General features: G+C 36.3%; 1 protein-coding gene and 1 long non-coding RNA gene across 2 annotated transcripts in view; one reads left to right on the top strand and one right to left on the bottom strand.

Moving 5' to 3' along the window:
• The first annotated feature begins 441 nt into the window (after nucleotides 1-441).
• Nucleotides 442-19,033, top strand: LOC120525288. The gene is made up of 3 exons (XR_005632922.1): nucleotides 442-518; nucleotides 16,421-16,554; nucleotides 18,614-19,033. It is a non-coding gene; the product is annotated as an uncharacterized LOC120525288 (long non-coding RNA).
• Nucleotides 16,847-20,037, bottom strand: part of pex7 (peroxisomal biogenesis factor 7) — a 206,850-nt gene continuing 203,659 nt past the window's right edge. The window contains exon 10 of the mRNA XM_039747436.1: nucleotides 16,847-17,669. Within this exon, the coding sequence (XP_039603370.1) occupies nucleotides 17,601-17,669 (69 nt within the window). The 3' untranslated portion in view covers nucleotides 16,847-17,600. The remainder of the gene's footprint in view (nucleotides 17,670-20,037) is intronic.

The following is a 20,037-nucleotide window of genomic DNA, read 5'->3' as shown; positions in this document are numbered from 1 at the left end:
TTTAGTATTAAGCAGTGTTTAAATTATTTTATACAACCCCACCAATGTATAATATGCCAATAACAATAGGATTTTTTTTTCATGGGAACGAATTAATTATTTTCCCATTATTTCTTATGGGAAAAATTCGTTTGGTATAAGTCCTGTTCGGTATAAGTCCAAGGATCTGGAACGGATTAAGGACGTATACCAAGGTACCACTTGTATTTCGGATATGAAATTCCTTGACTCACCTTACGTAGTGTTGTGAAGTGCAGTGTCTTCTCTTGAAGACGTTATATAAATAAAAAAAATGGTAATGAAACATTTTACTAAAGAAGAGAAATTGAAATCTTTACAACTGTTCATAACAGACTCCCGGCTTACCCGACGCTTCCGGGCTGTGGCGCCACTGCACACCTGCGCTATTTAGGCACACTCTCCCGCCTTCTGACAGTGCGGGACACTATTAGTTGCTGCGCTCGAGTTCAACGTGGCACGCACAGCCAGCAATACGAATGAGACTTAAAAACTGAACAGTAAGTCCAGACTATGTGCACTTTAAACGGCTACTTACTTAATTGCGAGTGTGTGTGACAATATGAAAACAGATTGCGTTTGACTCCACAACCGTATACAGGAAGCCAGGTACTGTTGCTTTAAATGTGTCACCCTTTCAAAACCATGTTCATATATGCGTTTTAACTTGCACTGTAGTTGTATATGTGACGAAAGGGACTGCGTGTCTATGAATAAAAAAGAAATAAGGCTTGAAATAATTCCACAGAGTTTAAGTGTAGCCCGCAATACCAATTGCCGTACTCCTCCCACTGAGGTGCACTGCAGGACTTTCCCACTCTCATGTTCTAGGAAGCGTTTGTTCTCCAGCGGTGTGGCCATCCTGTTCGTGTCGATAATTGGTATCTGTTGTGAGCTTTTAACAGTGAGCTGGCACGTATCACAGGTAACCATAGTACCGAGTTCTTTTGTCTCATCTGTTTGAAGTCATTGAGAGCGAGGTCCCAGGACCTGGAACTCACTAAGGGCTGCCAGACAAAAAACGACACAGAGAGAGAAAATAATGGACAAAGTGATTTACATCAGACGATCAACGGGAAAACAGTGCACTGGAAACGTACACAAAGTGCCCCACTGATCCCCACACGAAGTGCAACTGTGGCACAATACCCTCATTTGACTCTTGCAGTGTATGTGATAATAAAAATCTATGAAAGCTTATGACGCCAGGATCCCAGCTTGTGTGATTCTCCTTGTCTCACTAAGGCATAAACGCACAAGAAAGTCCCTTGCCTGTGGCACGCCAGTTGGAGTGAGTGGTGTTCAATCGGCATCATACTGTAGCACTTCACTCCTGCCAGTTTAGTGGTTAGGGTGAGGTACCTTCACTATCATGAACTGGGTTCAGTATCAGTCAGAGCTATCATGTGCTTGTGAGATTCCTAAGCCATTTTAAAAGTGCAATTTAGCAGCTAAGAAAACTGGCACTGTTTTTGGCAGTATTTAACTTTGATGCCACTTTAAAAAGGCAGTTTATTTTGTGAATATAAACTGCATATGTACAGTTCTTGGGAGACGTCTGCATATTCTTGCCAGCACAATGCGGGCCAGGTTTAACACTCTTCAGGCTAGGATATATATCTAAATCATTTTACAATACGTCAAAAGTTGAGGAAGACCATCTTGAAACAATAACGTGCAACATATATATCACTCTTTGTAATCACTGCTTATTATATGCAGTGCTTTATTTGGCTGACACCCTAACAAAGGATTCTGTTGTTGTTTTTACTTATTTGGCAGTGTCTGTTGCCCCAGGTAACTTATCAGGATACATCTACTTACAGATGTCTCTATGTACACTGTAAAAATTCTGAGTGTAATTCAAATGGTTAAAAGCTGATCTGACAATCATTTAACTGTTGAAAAAACTGTGAGGAGCATTGACCAGTCTACAGTTTGTTAAATAACATTAATGCAGTCAACAATTATAGTTTCATCATCATTAAAATTAAATTCAGTCATTTCATTCTGTTTTTTAAATTACATCTTACAATCATGTCAAATTAAAATAACTAGCTAAATAGATCTGTGATGTCATTTGTACCTTACAATATACCTAGAAAATTCTGTTTATTTAACAGCAATATTTAACAATTCTTAACTAAAAATACAATTTTTTATTTTTGTAAAAATAAGTTTTTATTTACAAATTACAAAATAAATTTGCAACAATACAATTTTATCATAACAGTAATTTTCCATTTCCATCTCTTAACCGAAACCCTCATTCCTCTAAAATATTGGCACAAATATCCATAATACTCACACATGTTTTAATTTAAAATCAATTCCCTTTAAAGCCTTATTCTTCATTCCCCAGTATCAACACCTTTCCATCTCTCCTTAGCAGGAGACACTTCTCAATATCCAGATTTTTTTTCAAGCTTCTTTTCCAAAATCTTTTTTACCCACTGCACATCTATGGTCACAAATCTTTTTATTATGATACACCTGGCATCCCATATGTACTTCTTTGCTACGCTAATAAGCCATATCAAAAAGGTCTCCCTTGAACTTCTGCCATTTCCAGCTAGACCCTTCACTTTCAAAATCAACCCATAGCTGAATCCGTTACCATTTTTAGTAATCCTTTTACATTTGTCCACATTTCTTGTGTCCAGCTGCATTCCTAAAACACATGTCTGATTGTCTCCCCCAGGCACAGTCTGGTCTTGGACATGTCCTTGTCTGTGTCAAACCTTTGCTATACATCCTGTCCCTCACACATAATCTTCCCCAGACCATCATCCAATTCAAAGACTTTAAAATATTTCCCAGCCGTTTTGGCTGTGCCACTGTCCATATCCCCACTTCAAACTTTATTGTCAGACACTTTCCCCTCCTCCATTGTACGCCCAACAGCTTTATACAAATTTTTCTGTTTGCAGCACAAAATAACATCTGCAAAATCCCTGTACATCATTTTCAATTTTGCTGCATATTCCTAGCCTCCTGGTCTCTCTTCTGCCTTTGATGTCAAATTTGACCACACTGTCAGAGTCCTCATTACTGATGTGAACCACAGAGCTAAAAAACATTGAAAGTTGTGTACAAAGGATGATTGCAAAGCCTTGCATAAAGATTAATAAAAAACACAGTCCATCTTTATTTGAATGTCTGTGACGTCCCTACCTCCATTTTTCACATTACATTCCATATCAAACCTTCTTATCCACTCATTCCTGCATCCCTATACAAAATGAAACACCATTGATTTAATCTTAAATCCCAAATAATGAGGCAAAGGATAACTGTCCACAAATACATACATGAGGAGAGTATCTCCGTTTTCACCACTAATGTCTTACCCATAAAAAAATCTTTTTTTCTATAAATTCAGTCTACGTTCTGTCATTTTTATTTTGTCTTCCCAGCTTCTTTTGCCACTTCTTGTCCTGTAAAAATTATCGTCTTTTTATACAAGTCTTGTTAACTGAGAGTCAACAAGGGGGATCTCTCGTCTCCTTCCATTTACCAAAATACATCATATTGGACTTATTCCGTTTTAATATCGAACCTGTTGCCTCCTGTAAAATCTCAAAAATGTTACAAATCTTAACCAAACCTCTATCATCTGTAAGAAATAGGAACATATGAGCTACCTTTTGGTTATTGGATTTATTCAAATGTTTACAAAAAAGTAGAACATGTCATCCAATGGAGAAAAAAAAAACAATTGCTTTGATGATATAAGGTGTGCCACAGTTTTGACAATATGTTGAAAATAACTTGGTATAAATCAGCTTCCATAACCATAAAGAAATGTTCAGAGTGCAATGAAAAATTATTTTTCTAACCACCAATAAATTTTGATATCTCACAGTACAAAATATAGCAGTGAAACTACACTGAGGCGATTTTGCTGGAGGATGTTGACTGTTTTTTTTTCTTAATCTTAGGTGTTTGTTTGGTGCTTGTTGTACCTCTCTGTGAATTATTATTCTTGTTCCATTGACACAGTGCCTTTAGTCCAGCCATGTTTTGAGTGAATTTTGCATTAAAAATCCAGGACCACTTTTTCTATAAAATCCTGAGTGAACTGTAGCAAACAAAAACAATATACCCTTGGGTGCTACAGGTAATCTTAATGAATTTAGAGTAAGAATTAATGTAGTTTACCAAAAATACAGCTAGCTTCTTATTTATTTATGGCAAAAGGTAAAGGTGAGTTTTCCTAGTAGAAAATTTATACTCCAGCCTGGGTAGCTGCAAAGACTATCTTAGTTTAATAATTCTTCCCTGCCTATGTAAAGTTTTTTTTAGATAAAACATATTTGTATCTACTAATAAATTCTGATTGTTTTATGGGTATTTTTTGAAAAATCTGGAGTCTTACTAGAATATTCACATCATTAATGATTAGGAAATCCTTACAAGTTAATGGTACATATCATTATCATGTTTGTTTTCCCATTCAATGCAATACACAAGATATCTCATCCTCTGTATGTTATGTAAAACTGTTTAGGTTTATGGAAAGGTGTAATAGAAAGCTTTTGTTTTAGAGCAAGATATGTTAACATTTGTAAGTTGGAACTGTTATAAGGACAGTAAAAGCATTTGTTGTACGTATGAGTGTGTAATTAGCATGTTCCTGCTAACCCATGAAGCCAGGCTGATGATATACTAAGAGTCTGAGACCATACTTTGGCATCACAAACTTGTTACCTTAACTGACAATCCTTGTCCAAATCTCATAAACTTAAGGGGCAGGTGTTCTCATCTCTTTGCACACAATCTTCCCAATTCACTGTTCAGTAAGAATCCAGCATATTTACGGAGCGTTTGCTGCTGTGCTAAGAGAGGAAAGAAGCATAAACTTATCTTTAATTACACTTTTGGTTCCAACCATATTTATTGTGTGTATATTAAGGTTATTTTAATTTTATTTCTATAGTTTAGTTTTAAGAACTTATTCCCATTTCATTTTGAGGTTTTTTTTTTTATTGGTGACTTAACTCAAGTAATTTTTAGTTTGAGGGAATCGCTTTTTAGTTTTTGTTTTAGTCTAAACAAATGGCTGTTGTGTTTGTACTGTACAGCAGAGGGACTGTACACACATTTAATAATGCCCATAAGATTCAATGAGCCTCCTACTGCTTCAGCTGTCTATAAAGAGTATTTTCTAAACGTTTTGTAAAAAGTGTGTAATTTGTGTTTTAGCCATGTCCATCTGTTCCAGAAGCAGGCTGCTTCCTTTGGCAGCACAAGACATTTTAAGTCTAGTACTACACAGGAGGTTATAAAGGCAGGTAATTCATATAACCTGCTAGAGATTCTTCATGCAATAAAAACGTATGGCTCTCTCTTGTGTTGATCAACTGAGGCGACTTAAGACCAGGTTTCTTTAGAGAGAAAGTAAAAGTTTGTTGACCATTGTGAATTGGAATTTTATTCTTTTTGGCAGGCATGTTTTGTCAGCATGTCATGTGTATAAAGAAGATCTTTATTAAAATGGTTCTTCCCTTTAACTGAGGTCCACAAATCAGTCTACTATGTCATCATTTACAAACTCTTTTTAATGTTAAAAGTACTCCCAGATGGTATCTTGCCATTTAGAATACATTTTTTTGTGTGTATAAATGTACGTATGTTCTGTCTAGGCACTGACAAATGTGATGGTCACAAGCTATACAGCCATTTACTGAAGAAATAGGGATAGTCAATAGCAAGTATTCCTGCTAAGGAGTGGGTTGATGTGAACAAAAACTTTAGTTACATTACCTTTGAGCACTAATTAATATTATTGATACAATTACTATGGTTGAAATTATTATTCACCACTATCTGTAACGTTGACAGTATTTCTGTTATTATTTTTAAATGTGTCTGCATCTAGAAGTATGTGTGGGACTGATTTTTAAAAAATATGCTGCTTTTTTAACACTAGAATCCCTGAAGCCTACAAAAATATGCATAATGCTGGACTCCTTAAATTCCTTTGCGGCTTGTTATCAGCGTCTTTGTTTTGGAAATGTGTCAATCAGCACTGGCAGCAGGCAGCCTGCTATCCCATTCTCCACAGAGGCAACTGAAGTCAATTCTCAAAGTCTGTTTATGTGGGAATAAGGTGTCTGGAACTGTATAGGGTAAATTATATATCGTTATTTGGAATACATATATTTCATGTGTGTTCTGTATCTACAACAATCTCTGTAAATGTAGGATGATAGGAAATGTGAGGCAAGAAATGTTGAACACATAACTAAAGGAAACTCTTTGTAAAATTATTGAAATATCTGACAAAATGTTGATGTCCAAATTTTAAATAAACACTTTCATAAAAAGTATAACAAAACAAGTGTGCTTTTATTCAAGAACAGAACTGAAGAAAAAGGAATTGTTCAATTTACATGTCACTGGCAATGTGTAAAAACGGAAGCCTGTCACTATCAATCGATAGAAAGTAGACACTTCCCCTTGGCTGGTGCAGAGGTAAGGACTTCTGTCTCACAATCAAGTGGTTGTGGGTTCAATCACAGGTCGTCCTCATATTTAACATTTTGAGTAGTGAGCTGCTATTATTGTTACTATTATATAATAAGAACAAAAGTTTGATTTGAGTCTGTAACATCAAAATTTGTGGTGCTTGTAAAAGTTAGCACTGAAGAGATAAAAGCCCACAGACACAAATGAAGCACAATCATTTTTTCTTGGTGTCTTGTTGAGCCTTGCACACGGACATTCACATCAACATGTCATTTGAACAATTTTTAAATTCACGAATCCAAGAATAAAACTGAATAAAAAAATTGATCAAATAAAATGTTGATATTAATGTCTGTGTGCGAGAGAAAGTAACATCTTTTACAAGTACCATAAATTTACACAGGATGTTACAGACTCACATCAAATGTATATTTTTGTTATATGCTCACTACTCAAAGTGCTAAATACAGAAGAAGCAGGATTTGAACCTACTACCTCACCATTGCTAAATGGTAGCTTATCCACTGCGCCATCTGCACAGATATGTGACAGAGCAGCGTTATCACTGTGACAACTGGTTGAAAATGAAACACAAAAACACGCACATATGCAAACACCTTTTATTTTGTACTGACCGATAGTTGGGCTTCAACATGTCAATTGATCCGGTTTCCTCCCACAATCCAAAGACATGCAGGTTAGGTGGATTGGCGATTCTGAATTGGCCCTAGTGTGTGCTTGGTGTGTGGGTGTGTTTGTGTGTGTCCTGCGGTGGGTTGGCACCCTGCCCAGGATTGGTTCCTGCCTTGTGCCCTGTGTTGGCTGGGATTGGCTCCAGCAGACCCCCGTGACCCTGTGTTCGGATTCAGCGGGTTAGAAAATGGATGGATGGATGGATGTCAATTGAGCAATTTCTTTTTCTTCAGTTTTATTATTGAATAAAAGTGTACTTGTTTTGTTACACCTTTTGTGAAAGTGTTTCTTGGATATTTGGGCTTCACACATCCTACACTCCACATCAAAATTATGTCTTTACTAGCAAAATACCCGCGCTTCGCAGCGGAGAAGTAGTGTGTTAAAGAAGCAATGAAAAGAAAAGGAAACATTTTGAAAATAACGTAACCTGATTGTCAATGTAATTGTTTTGTCACTGTTGTGAGTGATGAGTGTTGTTGTCATATATATATATATATATATATATATATATATATATACACACATATACATACATACACACACATATATACACACAAATACATATATATATATATACATACATACACACACACATATATAAACATATATATACATATACATACATATCTACATATATACACACACAGCTATTTCGTATCAGTACAATACGCTGTTTGTTAAAATGGTTGACTCCGCTCTTACGTGCAATAAAAATCAAATCATTCAGTTGTCTTTGCTCATATGTCATTTTAGAGCTGGACGCCTGGCATCTTTTTGGCCACAAGTTCGTTTCTGTTTGGTGTGAGGTTCTGTGTTGTGGAGATTCTCAGGATGGATTGCAGGTGCTCATCAGTGAGGCGACTCCTGTGTGCTGTTTTGTTAGTCTTTATCACTGAGAAGAGCTTCTCACACAGATATGTGCTACCAAACATGCACAAGGTTCGAGCCGCATGTAGACGGACTTTTTTTGTTCTTCAAAGTCACCAAAGCGCCGTGCAAACTCAGTGCGCAATAACTCTAGTAAGCGGTAAATGTTGGCAAGGCAGCTGAAGCGCTGCATTATGGGATCTGTAGTTTATTGTGTTACCAGCGCTTCATATACCGGGCTTTAATAACAATAATACAGTATATAAAATGATCTCGCGGGCGGATATAATTACGCCGGGCGGATGTGGCCCGACCCTTGAGTTTGACACATATGTACTAAATAGAACTTGAAAAGATATATTTTTTCAAATGTGATCGCGCAATTCAGATAGAGTTGACGCGCACTACAGCCTGCATGCTTCAATGAGTCATCCTCTCCTCGCTCTTACTTTTTTACCGCTCATCTAATGAATACACTGAGTATGGCTTTACCAAAACAATCATTGATGGCGAATAAAGTATCCATTATTCGAGTATGTAGAGCGGGATATATATATATATATATATATATATATATATATATATATATATATATATATATATATATATATATATATATATATATATATATATAATATATATATACATATATATATATACCGCATCGCAGCGAGAAGTAGTGTGTTAAAAAGGTAGAAAAAGAAAAGGGAACATTTTAAAAATAACGTAACATGACTGTCAATATACAGTATTTGTTTTGTGAGTGTTACTGAGTGTTGCTGTCATCAAGGATTTGATTATCATTATTTCTTTCAATCAGGTTCGTATTTGTAGGATGTGTTGTGTTCAAGTTACATTCCGTGTTTGTCAATCGTTGTAAAGATGACAGGTTTCATTCATCGATTCGTTTCTTACTGCATCAATAAACAGCTCGTCTTCTTCTTTATCTGAGACCTGACACACTGCATGCACAGGTTTTTTACACTGTCTTCCTTTAGCGGGACATTGACTTTTCCACCGTGTGCTTTGTTTCCACAGTAGCTGCATTTATGAATATGCTTATCAGGCGCTTCATATTTTTGCTGCCTTTTCAATTGTGTAATTCGGTTTTGTTCAGCTCTTTGGAACTGTTGCTTTTATCTGTGCACTCGTCAGTTCACGTGAGCCACTCGGTGTACTTGCATCGAAGGTTCCCAGCTGTGCTGGTGCCATCTCGTGCTATGTCCATAGCTTTATTTAATGTTACCTTAGTCCTGGCACTTAAAACTTTCTCTCGCAGTTTCGCTGAGTTTGTGTCAAACACCACCCTGACCATCTCATCTTCCTCTCCATAAGCACAGTCCTTCACCCGTGAATATTTACCCGTGGCAGTTTGCTATTGGATTGCGCTGACGGACGGCCTTATATGGGCAGGCACTAAATTACAAGCGCCAGCGCAGCCTGTCTATGAACTTAATTTAAAGTGTAGGTTTACATCGTGCTTTGTTTCCGAAGTAGCAGAACTCATGAATATGGTTGTATATGTCACTTTCGCCGCTTCTTATTGTTTCGCTGCCTTCTCAATTATATAATGCATGTTTTCTTGAGTGCTTTTTTGAGGTCTTCCTGGTTTTCTATGTACTGTGTGATTACGTGGGAGGCGTGATGATGTCACACAAAACTCCGCCCCCCGGCGTTGAAGCTCATCTCCATTACAGTAAATGGAGAAAAACAGCTTCCAGTTATGACCATTACGCGTAGAATTTCGATATAAAACCTGCCCAACTTTTGTAAGGAAGCTGTAAGGAATGAACCTGCCAAATTTCAGCCTTCCACCCACACGGGAAGTTGGAGAATTAGTGATGAGTCAGTGAGTGAGTCAGTGAGTGAGTGAGGGCTTTGCCTTTTATTAGTATAGATTACTATAACATATGAAAACATTTCCTGTTTTAGCCATGCATTCAGCATCTCTTGCCTTTCATTTTCTCTGTCATTCTATATTTACACAGATCGTTGTACACACAGAACATGCATGAAATGTATTATTTCAAATCATGATATTTCATTACCTATATAATTTCTTACAAACACATTGCCAGGTAAACACTTCCATACATACTTAACACTAGAATTACCAGAGCCTACGAGAAAACTGGTAAATCTGGCCCACCTTAAATCCGCACCTCTCTGCCAGCATCTTTTGTCCTGTAAATGTGCCAATTAAGACAAGCAGCAAGCAGCCGGCTATTCCATCCCACACCGTCACAGAACGTTCACTAAGTTTTCCCAGCTCATGCCTTGTTTGATTATCTGGGAATGAATGAACTGCTGGAGTTTTAGAGTGGAAATAATAGATCGTGATTTGGAACAAATGCATTTCATGTGTGTTCCTTTTCTACAGTTATCTGTGTAAACACATTGTTAAAACAGAAACTTTTTCATATTTTAGTAATAAATGTTACAAAATGTAGGCATAAACTATAGAATGTGTGAAGCCTGAAATCCAAAGATCAAATAAACACTTTCACAAAAGTTCAAGAACGATACAACAGCTTCCATGGTGTAGCAGTAAGATTTGCTGACTTGTAATCAAGGGGCTACCGGTTCGATCCCTACTGCCTCCTATATTTGCCATTTTCAGTAGTGCGCTGCTCTTATTGTTAATATTATACAGTACACACATACATTTGGTTTGCGTCTGTAACAGACCGTGTACATTTATAGTACTGTACTTGTAAAAGTTACCTTTTTTTTTCACTTTTATTCTCTCACGATCTCAATACATACTACCGCCCTAGGGATATGATGCTGTTAGTTTTTATTTTAAACTGGCAATAACTGTACATGTGAGTAGTGTTTTGAGGCAATGGAACTGGACATTCTCTGATCTGGAGGGATAAAAGCTGACACACAAATGCTGGTGAATCTGCCTTCTTCATATCTCACCATCACTTTATTTTTTTTTTATTCAGTTTTATTGAGTGTTCCTGCTCACGTAGAATTAGTATGCACCATATGGTGTATGATGTCAAAAAAAAAAAGACGTAGGTATATGACATTTTGAAGAAATCATTTTATGACCTGAATAGTACCAATCACAAAACGTCATTGCACTAATGCAATATTATTTGAAAAACGAACAGCGTCAGATCGGGTGTGAATTTACGCTGGTGCTGTTACTTAGAGTCAGATCAGAAGATGGCAGGCAGGCGGGGGGGGGAGTTAGAGCGTGATTGTCATTGACAGAATAAAACTCAAAAAAGCTAACTTTTACAAGTACCATAAATTTATACCCAGTGTCCCAGATATGTCTCTCTTTTTTTTTATCCGTGCTGCAAGAACCGTCTTTCCTACATTATGATGTGTGTACCTGTTGCAACGCGCACACTTTTCTCTATGCTGTGGTTTCTATTACATCGAAAGGGCACTTGACACTGACTCAGTTTACTTTCCTGGGGAAGTGGCTGTCTTGGAACAGAAGCTTGTCAATGTTGCACCCTCCTTTTCTTTTTCCATCGCCTTTTCAAGTATGATTTCTTCAAAATGTCACATATACCTTTTTTTTTTTGACATCATACACCATAAGGTGCATACTAATTCTGCGTGAGCAGGAACACTTAATAAAACTGAATAAAAAAAAAATAAAGACGGTGAGATATGAAGAAGGCAGATTCACCAGCATTTGTGTGTCAGCTTTTATCCCTCCAGATCAGAGAATGTCCATTTCCATTGCCTCAAAACACTACTCACATGTAGTTATTCCCAGTTTCAAATAAAAACTAACAGCGTCAGATCCCTACAGCGGTAGTATATATCGTGATCGTGAGAGTATAAAAGTAAAAAAAAGGAAAGTTTTACAAGTACAGTACTATAAATGTACACAGTCAGTTACATACGCAAACCAAGTGTATGTGTGTACTGTATAATGTTAACAATAAGAGCAGCTCACTACTGAAAACAGTAAATATAAGAGGCAGTGGGGATTGAACTGGTGGCCCCTTGATTACAAATCAACAAATCTTACTGCTATGCCACGGAAGCTGTTGTATCGTTCTTGAACCTAATGTGAAAGTGTTTATTTGATCTTTGGACTTCAGGCTTCACACATTCTATAGTTTATGCCTACATTTTGTAACATTTATTACTAAAATATGAAAAAGTTTCTGTTTTAACAATGTGTTTACACAGATTACTGTAGAAAAAGAAGTGTTACAGGCTGTGTTCTGCTAAACCACACATTAGCAAAACAAAAGTGGGCTGTTAGCACAGTGATAAGAAGCTACGAACTTCTTATGTCAGGAAAATGTAAGGTCAGGGACAATGAAAAAAATCGTAAGCTTCAGGGATTCTAGTTGTTAAAGGGTGTCCTTTACTCTTGCATCCTTCCACACAGAAGGATCTTCAATTCCACTCACTCCTGGCTGCAGCACAGTCTGGAGAAAAGCAATGTGTCACGGATGATTTGCTACTTTCAGGATTGGCCAAAGAAAAAAAAATTCTGTAAGCATATGAAACACTTTGATTTTAAGACCAGTTCTCACTTTTTAAATGGAGATGAAGAATGTTTAAAGGAGAGAGTGCTTCTGACCAAGGTAATTATAGTTTTTATACTAGTGTTTATTTCTAGATTTTTTCTGACCTTACTTGGAAATTCAGTTTAATTTTAGTTTTCCTTTATCGTGTATTTATAATTTTTATTTAGTTTTTATTTCACAAAGACATTTCTGTTTTTATTTATATATATATATATATATATATATATATATATATAGTTTCAGTTTTAGTTTTAATAATAATTACGGCATGGCGCTACTATGGAATTTAGTTTAGTGTCACAATCAGACAGAACAATACACTTAACCTGTTTTAAATATAATGTGATTGTAATGTTAGTGGAAGCTTACTACACTACATGGTTTACTATCTGGTTTTGTTTTTGTTTGATAAAAACAAGCATAATCAAAACCAGATAATGAATATGAAAAATTTTATAGTATTTTATAATCTTTAAAATATAATTTTCTATACAACTTGTGCTAAATAAATGTGCGCTAACTGTTGGCACTTTTTATCTTTTCCTTTTATTGCCCAGTATCGGCCAATTTATAATGAAATGTATGTGAATTTTAAGGTTTGAGGGTTTTTACTCTAAATGTCTACAGCACACACATTTCCTGCTCCAAAACAATTTGCTTAAAATTAAAGCCTTCAATATGGTAATCAAAAATTTCCCATACTGTTGTTATCTTCTATCAGCCATATTAATCTCTAATTCCATCTCAGAAACATACAATTTATGGACAGAATTTTGTCACCTGCACGCCTGAAAAGATATAAAAACATCAGGAAACAAATTCTACTGTGTTCTGACAGGTGTGATCATGAAAATCATGAGCGCTTAGGAAGAACATGACTCTTAGGCGTGAATTAGTGTGCAGATCCCACCTAACTGTATTGAGAGAAACAAAGAAAAACAAGCATGTAGTGTGAAGATTGGGGGTAGTGAGACTTGAATAGCCCACACATAAGAACAGTAAACCCTTAATGAGCAGAGCAAGAGCAGGTAATAGGACTGTAGACGGGCACAAAATGACAGAGACAGCATCTGAGATTAAGAACAATATATGCATTATCTAAACCTGTTTATCCAGAGCAGGATGGCAGGATGCAAGGCAGAAAAATCCCCAGTATGCAATATGAATGATATGGCTGATGTTAAGAGCAAAAAGAATGAGATATTTCAACTACTGTATCTATTTTGAGAAAGACAAAGAGAAAAACTGAGAAAAGGGGGACAAATATTTTAAAACATAATTCTGCTACTGGATTTTTTCACAATATCAAGCATTTTGAGCTGTGAATATAAACTGAAAAAAAATAATTCATTAATAAATCTATACTAATAAAAGGCAAAGCCCTCACTGACTGACTGACTCACTCACTCACTGACTGACTCATCACTAATTCTCCAACTTCCCGTGTAGGTGGTTTGGCAGGCTCATTCCTTACAGCTTACTTACAAAAGTTAGGCAGGTTTCATTTCGAAATTCTACACCTAACGGTCATAACTGGAACCTACTTTCGTCCATGTATACGGCCATAGCCTGCAGCTCGTTTGCCGTGTGAGTGCCTGCTCATATAAGGTAAATATTCATGGGTGAAGGACTGTGGTTAGCATATTCGTAAGTGCAGCTACTGCGGAAACCCTTTGACGCTGAACAAGCCTTTGTAAACATATCAATAGGAAAGCAAGGTGTAAAGCTTAAGTTTAAATTACATCCATAGACACGCTGCCGCTAAATATTCGCAGGCAAATCCACAACTTAATACCGGGAATGCCTGTTAAATATCTTAGATTCACGAGTACCGAGTTGGATAGTGATCACTTCGATGAATGAAACCTGTTCAAAAAACGCATTACAGAATTGAGAAGGCAGCAAAAGAATATGAAGCGAGTGACGCATACAAGCATATTCATGAGTGCAGCTACTTCGGAAACAAATAACGGCATAAACCTAATGTTTAAATTAAGTTCATAGACAGGCTGCCGCTGGCGTTTGTCATGCCCACGACAAATACGATATTCGTGAGATACAAATTCAATTTCTGGTATGCCAGGTCTGAGCTAACATTAAATAAAGCCGTGGACATCGCAAGATCGCACGAGATAGCACAAGCACAGCTGAGAAGCTTCGATGCATGTACTCCAAGTGCCTCACGTGAACTGACTTTGCAGGACTGGGAAAGGTTAAATTAAGTTCATAGACACGCAACCGCTAAATATTTGCAGGCAAATCCACAACTTAATACCGGGAATGCCTGTTAAACATCTTAGACTCACGAGTACCGATTTGGGTAGTGAACACTTCGATGAATAAAACCTGTTATCTTTACAACTGTTGACAAACACGGAATATAACTTGAACACAACACATCCTCCAAATACGAACCTGATTGAAAGAAATAATAATAATCAAATCCTTGATGACAGCAACACTCATAACAGTGACAAAACTATTACATTGACAATCATGTTACGTTATTTTTAAAATGTTTCCTTTTCTTTTTCATAACTTCTTTAACTTCGCTGCGAAGCGTGGGTATTTTGCTAGTATGTAATAAATACAAAAACACATTAGTATATTTACTGTTTCACCAGTTGGCAGACTGTCTTCACCTACCTACCTGTAGTTTAGTAGAGACGTTACCAACTCAGGAAGATTAAAAGGTTTGTGTCGCTTTGTTGTTAAACAACCTTTTTAAAACAAAAAGTGATTGGTCAGTAACAATATGCTGATCTTGTGTGATGACCCAATCAGTTTCTTGATCAGTGCTATTTTATTTTCAAAAAGAATTTCTCCTGTGCAAAGTAGCAGGTGAATTATTGTCAACAAAATGCAGGCACCTGAGAAATACACTGAAACGTCGCAATTTTTCTGTCCATACAGTGAAAGTTTTGTTGACCAGCGCATTCCGATTTCAGGTGTTTGAATTACACCTTGATATACAACAAGCACAAAAAAAGGTGGCACAAAAATCGCTTTCTATTCCACACGCTTTACGTGCCCGTATTAAGATTGCTCTGTCATTGCAAATGCTGTGTGAACACTCGCCCTCCATCACAGTTCAATGGATGAATATATGTGGGCGACTCGTGGTGGATGACTTTCGGTTTTAGAGTTAACAGTTACAAGGGTTAAAGACTAATGGCAAGAATATTCATTCAAAAACGAACACTAAACATTTTTTTGGTAAATTATAATTTTATTTCAGTTAGTCTTTCTAGCTACTTTAATAGTTTTGTTTAATTTCGTGTTGTTTATGAAAATGTTTTTTTAATGATAGTTTCAGTTTTGACTTTAGTTTTCGTTAACTAAAATAACCTTGCTTCCAACAAAAGAGTAAATTTGTGATATACAGTATTTATGTTTTAATAAATATTTTTACATGTTCTACTGAAATAGAACCTAGGCACTGACTGAGTGAAGAGGACCTCTGAGTGGATTAAAGTAGATGGACAATAATGTTTTTGTGGTTCTTCTCTTTAGTCAGTAATACCTCAAATTCACATTCACTGAAGTTTCGTTTTCTGCTTTTTCTCCTCTCTTCTTCTGTTGTTGTAGTAAACATGGCCAGAGTCATATAATGATTAGATCAATATACTATATTCAAAAAAGGAGGTTTTTAAGCCTTATACAGTTAATGGGGGGAAGACGGGGAGTAGTAAAAAGATTGGGCTACAGGTACATAGTTTTAAGTTGATATGAAATTTACTAAAGAACTGGCATGGTACATGCCATATGTATGGTTTTATAAATCCAACTTTTTTGTGCATTCATCTTTTTTGCCTTTTGAGCATAAGACAAATTTCAGTATGTAATTTAAACAGGTTTTTAAATGAGACCCCTGGTGATTCATGTGCAGGAAAAGGCATCGCAAAAAGGTGGCCACAAGACACAGGAGCATAATGAAGAATGGTCCAGATGGTCATCCTGACTGTACATGCAGAGGAGACAACAGAAGGTGAGCCACAACTTTACTCACCTGTCCGAGAGCTCAAATATATACATCCTGTGCTAGTCTCGTACCCATGAAAAATACAATATACTGTGTATTATATCTATTCATTCACAATACCACCCTTTAGCAGGAGTTCTGATTACACTGGTCTTGACCCACAGCTGACCCATTAAGGGTCATAGAATATTGCCCCAAGCTAGCAGCATAAAGATCAAACAACACTATTATAAACTACAAAGTATTGCTAACTATTTTCAAATATCATGCTAACTTTAAGAAGATGGCAGTCAGAAACAACATTACCAAAATAATTTATTGTCATATTCAATTGCACAGTACTTCTAGTATAAACAGGCATAGGGTAGATACTTTTTTGTCGTCTTCTGCAGAAAGCACCATGATAGGAAATGTAAGGCCTTGACTCTGAGAAAACGCATTTGTTGCACTGTCCATCTCCCTGTATTATCCTGTAATTATAGTAGTTCTGCTTCTTCATGAATGTTGAACACCAAAGTCTTGGCAGTGATAATATCTCCATATTCATGAAGATCTGGTCTTCATAAATTCAAAGAATTTTTGTTACTTTGAATTGATTGAACAATTTAAACTTCCTTTGTGCAATTGTGAGTTTATATTGTGAACTTCATATCATAATTCTGTATTTGTCAGGATCTTTTTTTGAGTCCTTTGCGCTGTGGCACACACCAGAAAAACCTGACACTTAACTGGTATATAGATTTATTAATGGATTTTCCAATTTTAATTTTTTCTTTTCTAGGCCAGGTATAGGTTTAATTGAAATGATTATATACTGGCAGAAAATTCACATTATTTACATAACTTGTTATACAAAATATTATATACACTGTATGTTGTACAGTATCATTGCGTAACAGCATTAGGTGTGAGTTTATATGAAGATGTGTCACAAAAAAGTAAAATGTCAAAGAAAATGCAGAAATTACTGTAGGGGTTATTCCAGAGTGTTTACATCTCCTTAAGTTTATTTTTTTTTTTCATCCAAATGACAGCTGCCTCCTGGTTATATTTTAAAGATGGTTTACCAGAGTTGATGGGGTATATATTTTCACTGTCTCATCCCAAGCACAGTCTGCGACCTGCAAGGAAAACCAATAAAATCAGCAGTGCATCACCATGAAGAATTAAGAGGTTACAGTCTTGGCAGTGTTTTATTGTTGAGCTTACTAGAGACAATGATTATTTACTTAAATGATTAATGCCGAAGGCAAAGCCACATTTCATTTACCTGCTTTTATATAGTGCATGGCTTTATGTGTTTTTTTTTCTGTACAGCTTTTGAAACATTGCAGTACTTGGACAAAACACATCATTTTAAAATATGTAGTACTATGCAGTATATACATAAACACATTACACATGCTATTTTATTTTTATAGTATTATGGAAGATACATAATGAAGACAATAATATAGCAAATATGTTGCATTCAGTGGATTTTTTATTATATTAACAAATTTACTGAAAGATAATTTCATTTTTCAATTCTTAGCTATAGGTAACTAAAAACTAACAAAAATCGTGTAAAAAGTCATAACTTCAAATAAACCATTAAGCATAATAACATTCACAATTTCACTGGTTCTTTACACAGTTGAAAAATATTTTTGCATTAAACTAATGTTTTATTATTGAATGCAGTGCATATTTGGACTCGACATTAAACAAAGTAAACACCTTTAGTTTACTGAATGCACTTGGTTGATTAGATTAGATTAGATTTATGGTATAGTCTTTTATCCCCTGTAAATTAACATGAAACAGTACATTTTTAGCAATATCTGTAAAACTAAGCATTAATTAAGCCATTTAGGAAATAATCCCATTGCTAGCATAGGCTGCTAAATAAGTTTGCAAATGGGAGATTGGCATACAGTTTTCTGGCCATTTTTTAATATGAATGTTCTACACATTGTCACACACGTGCACATGGGAGGCAGCTAAAGAGCTTGAAGAAGGGTAATTCCATGCCAGACAAGGGGGGTGGCGGAGTGCACTAACCCTTTTCCTCTTTCCTTTGCAGACAAGTTATAGGAAATTCTGGTCACTTATGTTTGTGGGCCCCACAACATCATTTCCTGTTCCTGCCCCGATGACCTCATTTCCTCTGCCTGACCATAAAACCACCATTTTTGCATCCTGTAAACCAGTTCCATTTTGAACTCCAAAAAACTTTGCCTTAACAGAATGACCTACAATATACAGGGCGGTTACCCCAAACCTTTTCTGGCTACTTTTTTGTTTTGTTGGTGTGAAAACGTAATGTGAATACATAACCAAACTTAAAGAGAAATAAAATAAGATAAATAAGCCTTAAACAAGAACTTTTCCTTTCTGTAGAATCAACTATTTCTCTATTTTTGTATGAAGTGTTTCGCTTTGAATTTACTAAAACATTTAAAATGAAGATATTTATTCTGTGGAATTATTTGAGAATGTGTCATACTAAGGCCAGAATGGTCCTATAAAGCAAACAAAAATTTTGAACAAATGCAGCTAAAATAATTTAAAAAAAAATTAAGTCCACCAATTCATCAGTGGTGAGGTGAGTAGGGGGTCCATGGCAGTATGTGTTTGTTTTATAAAATAATAACAGTGATGGTGCACAGAGTCCCATGTAAAATAAGTATATGTGTAAGAAAAGCCATGTGGCTGCAGAGATTCTTGATAAGGAAATTGGCTAATTGCGCTAACATGTTCACAAGCGGCTAACACAGCTGCCCTTCATTACAGCTTCACAAATTGTTTGTTGCACCTGCACTCACTAAGGTTAAAAAAGGTCAGTGAATTAAAGCAAAGGCGAAATAAAGAATGGAAGGAAGAGAGACAGGGAGAGCAGGATCAGGGAATCGGACCAGTGCTGTGGTTAGAAGGCTGTGCAGTTGAGGAAGACACATAGGGAAGTGAGGAGAATAGCGCTACCAGGGTGGATGGACTATGTTGAGCAGACAGAGCATAGGAGATTGTAGGTTCCTAGGTATCCCACAGAAACTGAGGTGGGCATGTGGAAGATGGAGCCAGGCTCGGTGTTGGTCCCAATCTGGGAGTCTCAGCCCAGCTGAGTATACCTGTTAGGGAGATCCTGGGTCGTGTTAATGAAGATGATCCTATGTTTATTGTTTTTTCTTCTTTCCTGGGTTTAACTGTTTTTGAAAGGATTATTTTTTGAAGGATTTTATCTTCTTCATGAACACTGTTTTTATGGGATTATTTATTGACTTTATCTATTTAATGAAGAGAAGTGCTGCACTTTGATTTGGACACTTTGTTTAAAAATAAAAAGTACAAAGCACTTTTGATTGTGTCATCAATTGACCTAATCCATCTTGATCTATAACAATTGACGTCCTGGATTCAAAAATGTTATTTCAGCAGTGGCCAACCTTGGCATCACACCATCTATCCATTTTCTTAATCCACTTTGTCTAATACAAGGTTGCAGGCAGC

Source organism: Polypterus senegalus, chromosome 3, assembly GCF_016835505.1.
Source record: "Polypterus senegalus isolate Bchr_013 chromosome 3, ASM1683550v1, whole genome shotgun sequence".
NCBI lineage: Eukaryota > Metazoa > Chordata > Cladistia > Polypteriformes > Polypteridae > Polypterus > Polypterus senegalus.
The sequence above is the reverse complement of the archived record's forward strand: the minus strand, read 5'-3'. Positions and strand labels throughout refer to the sequence as shown.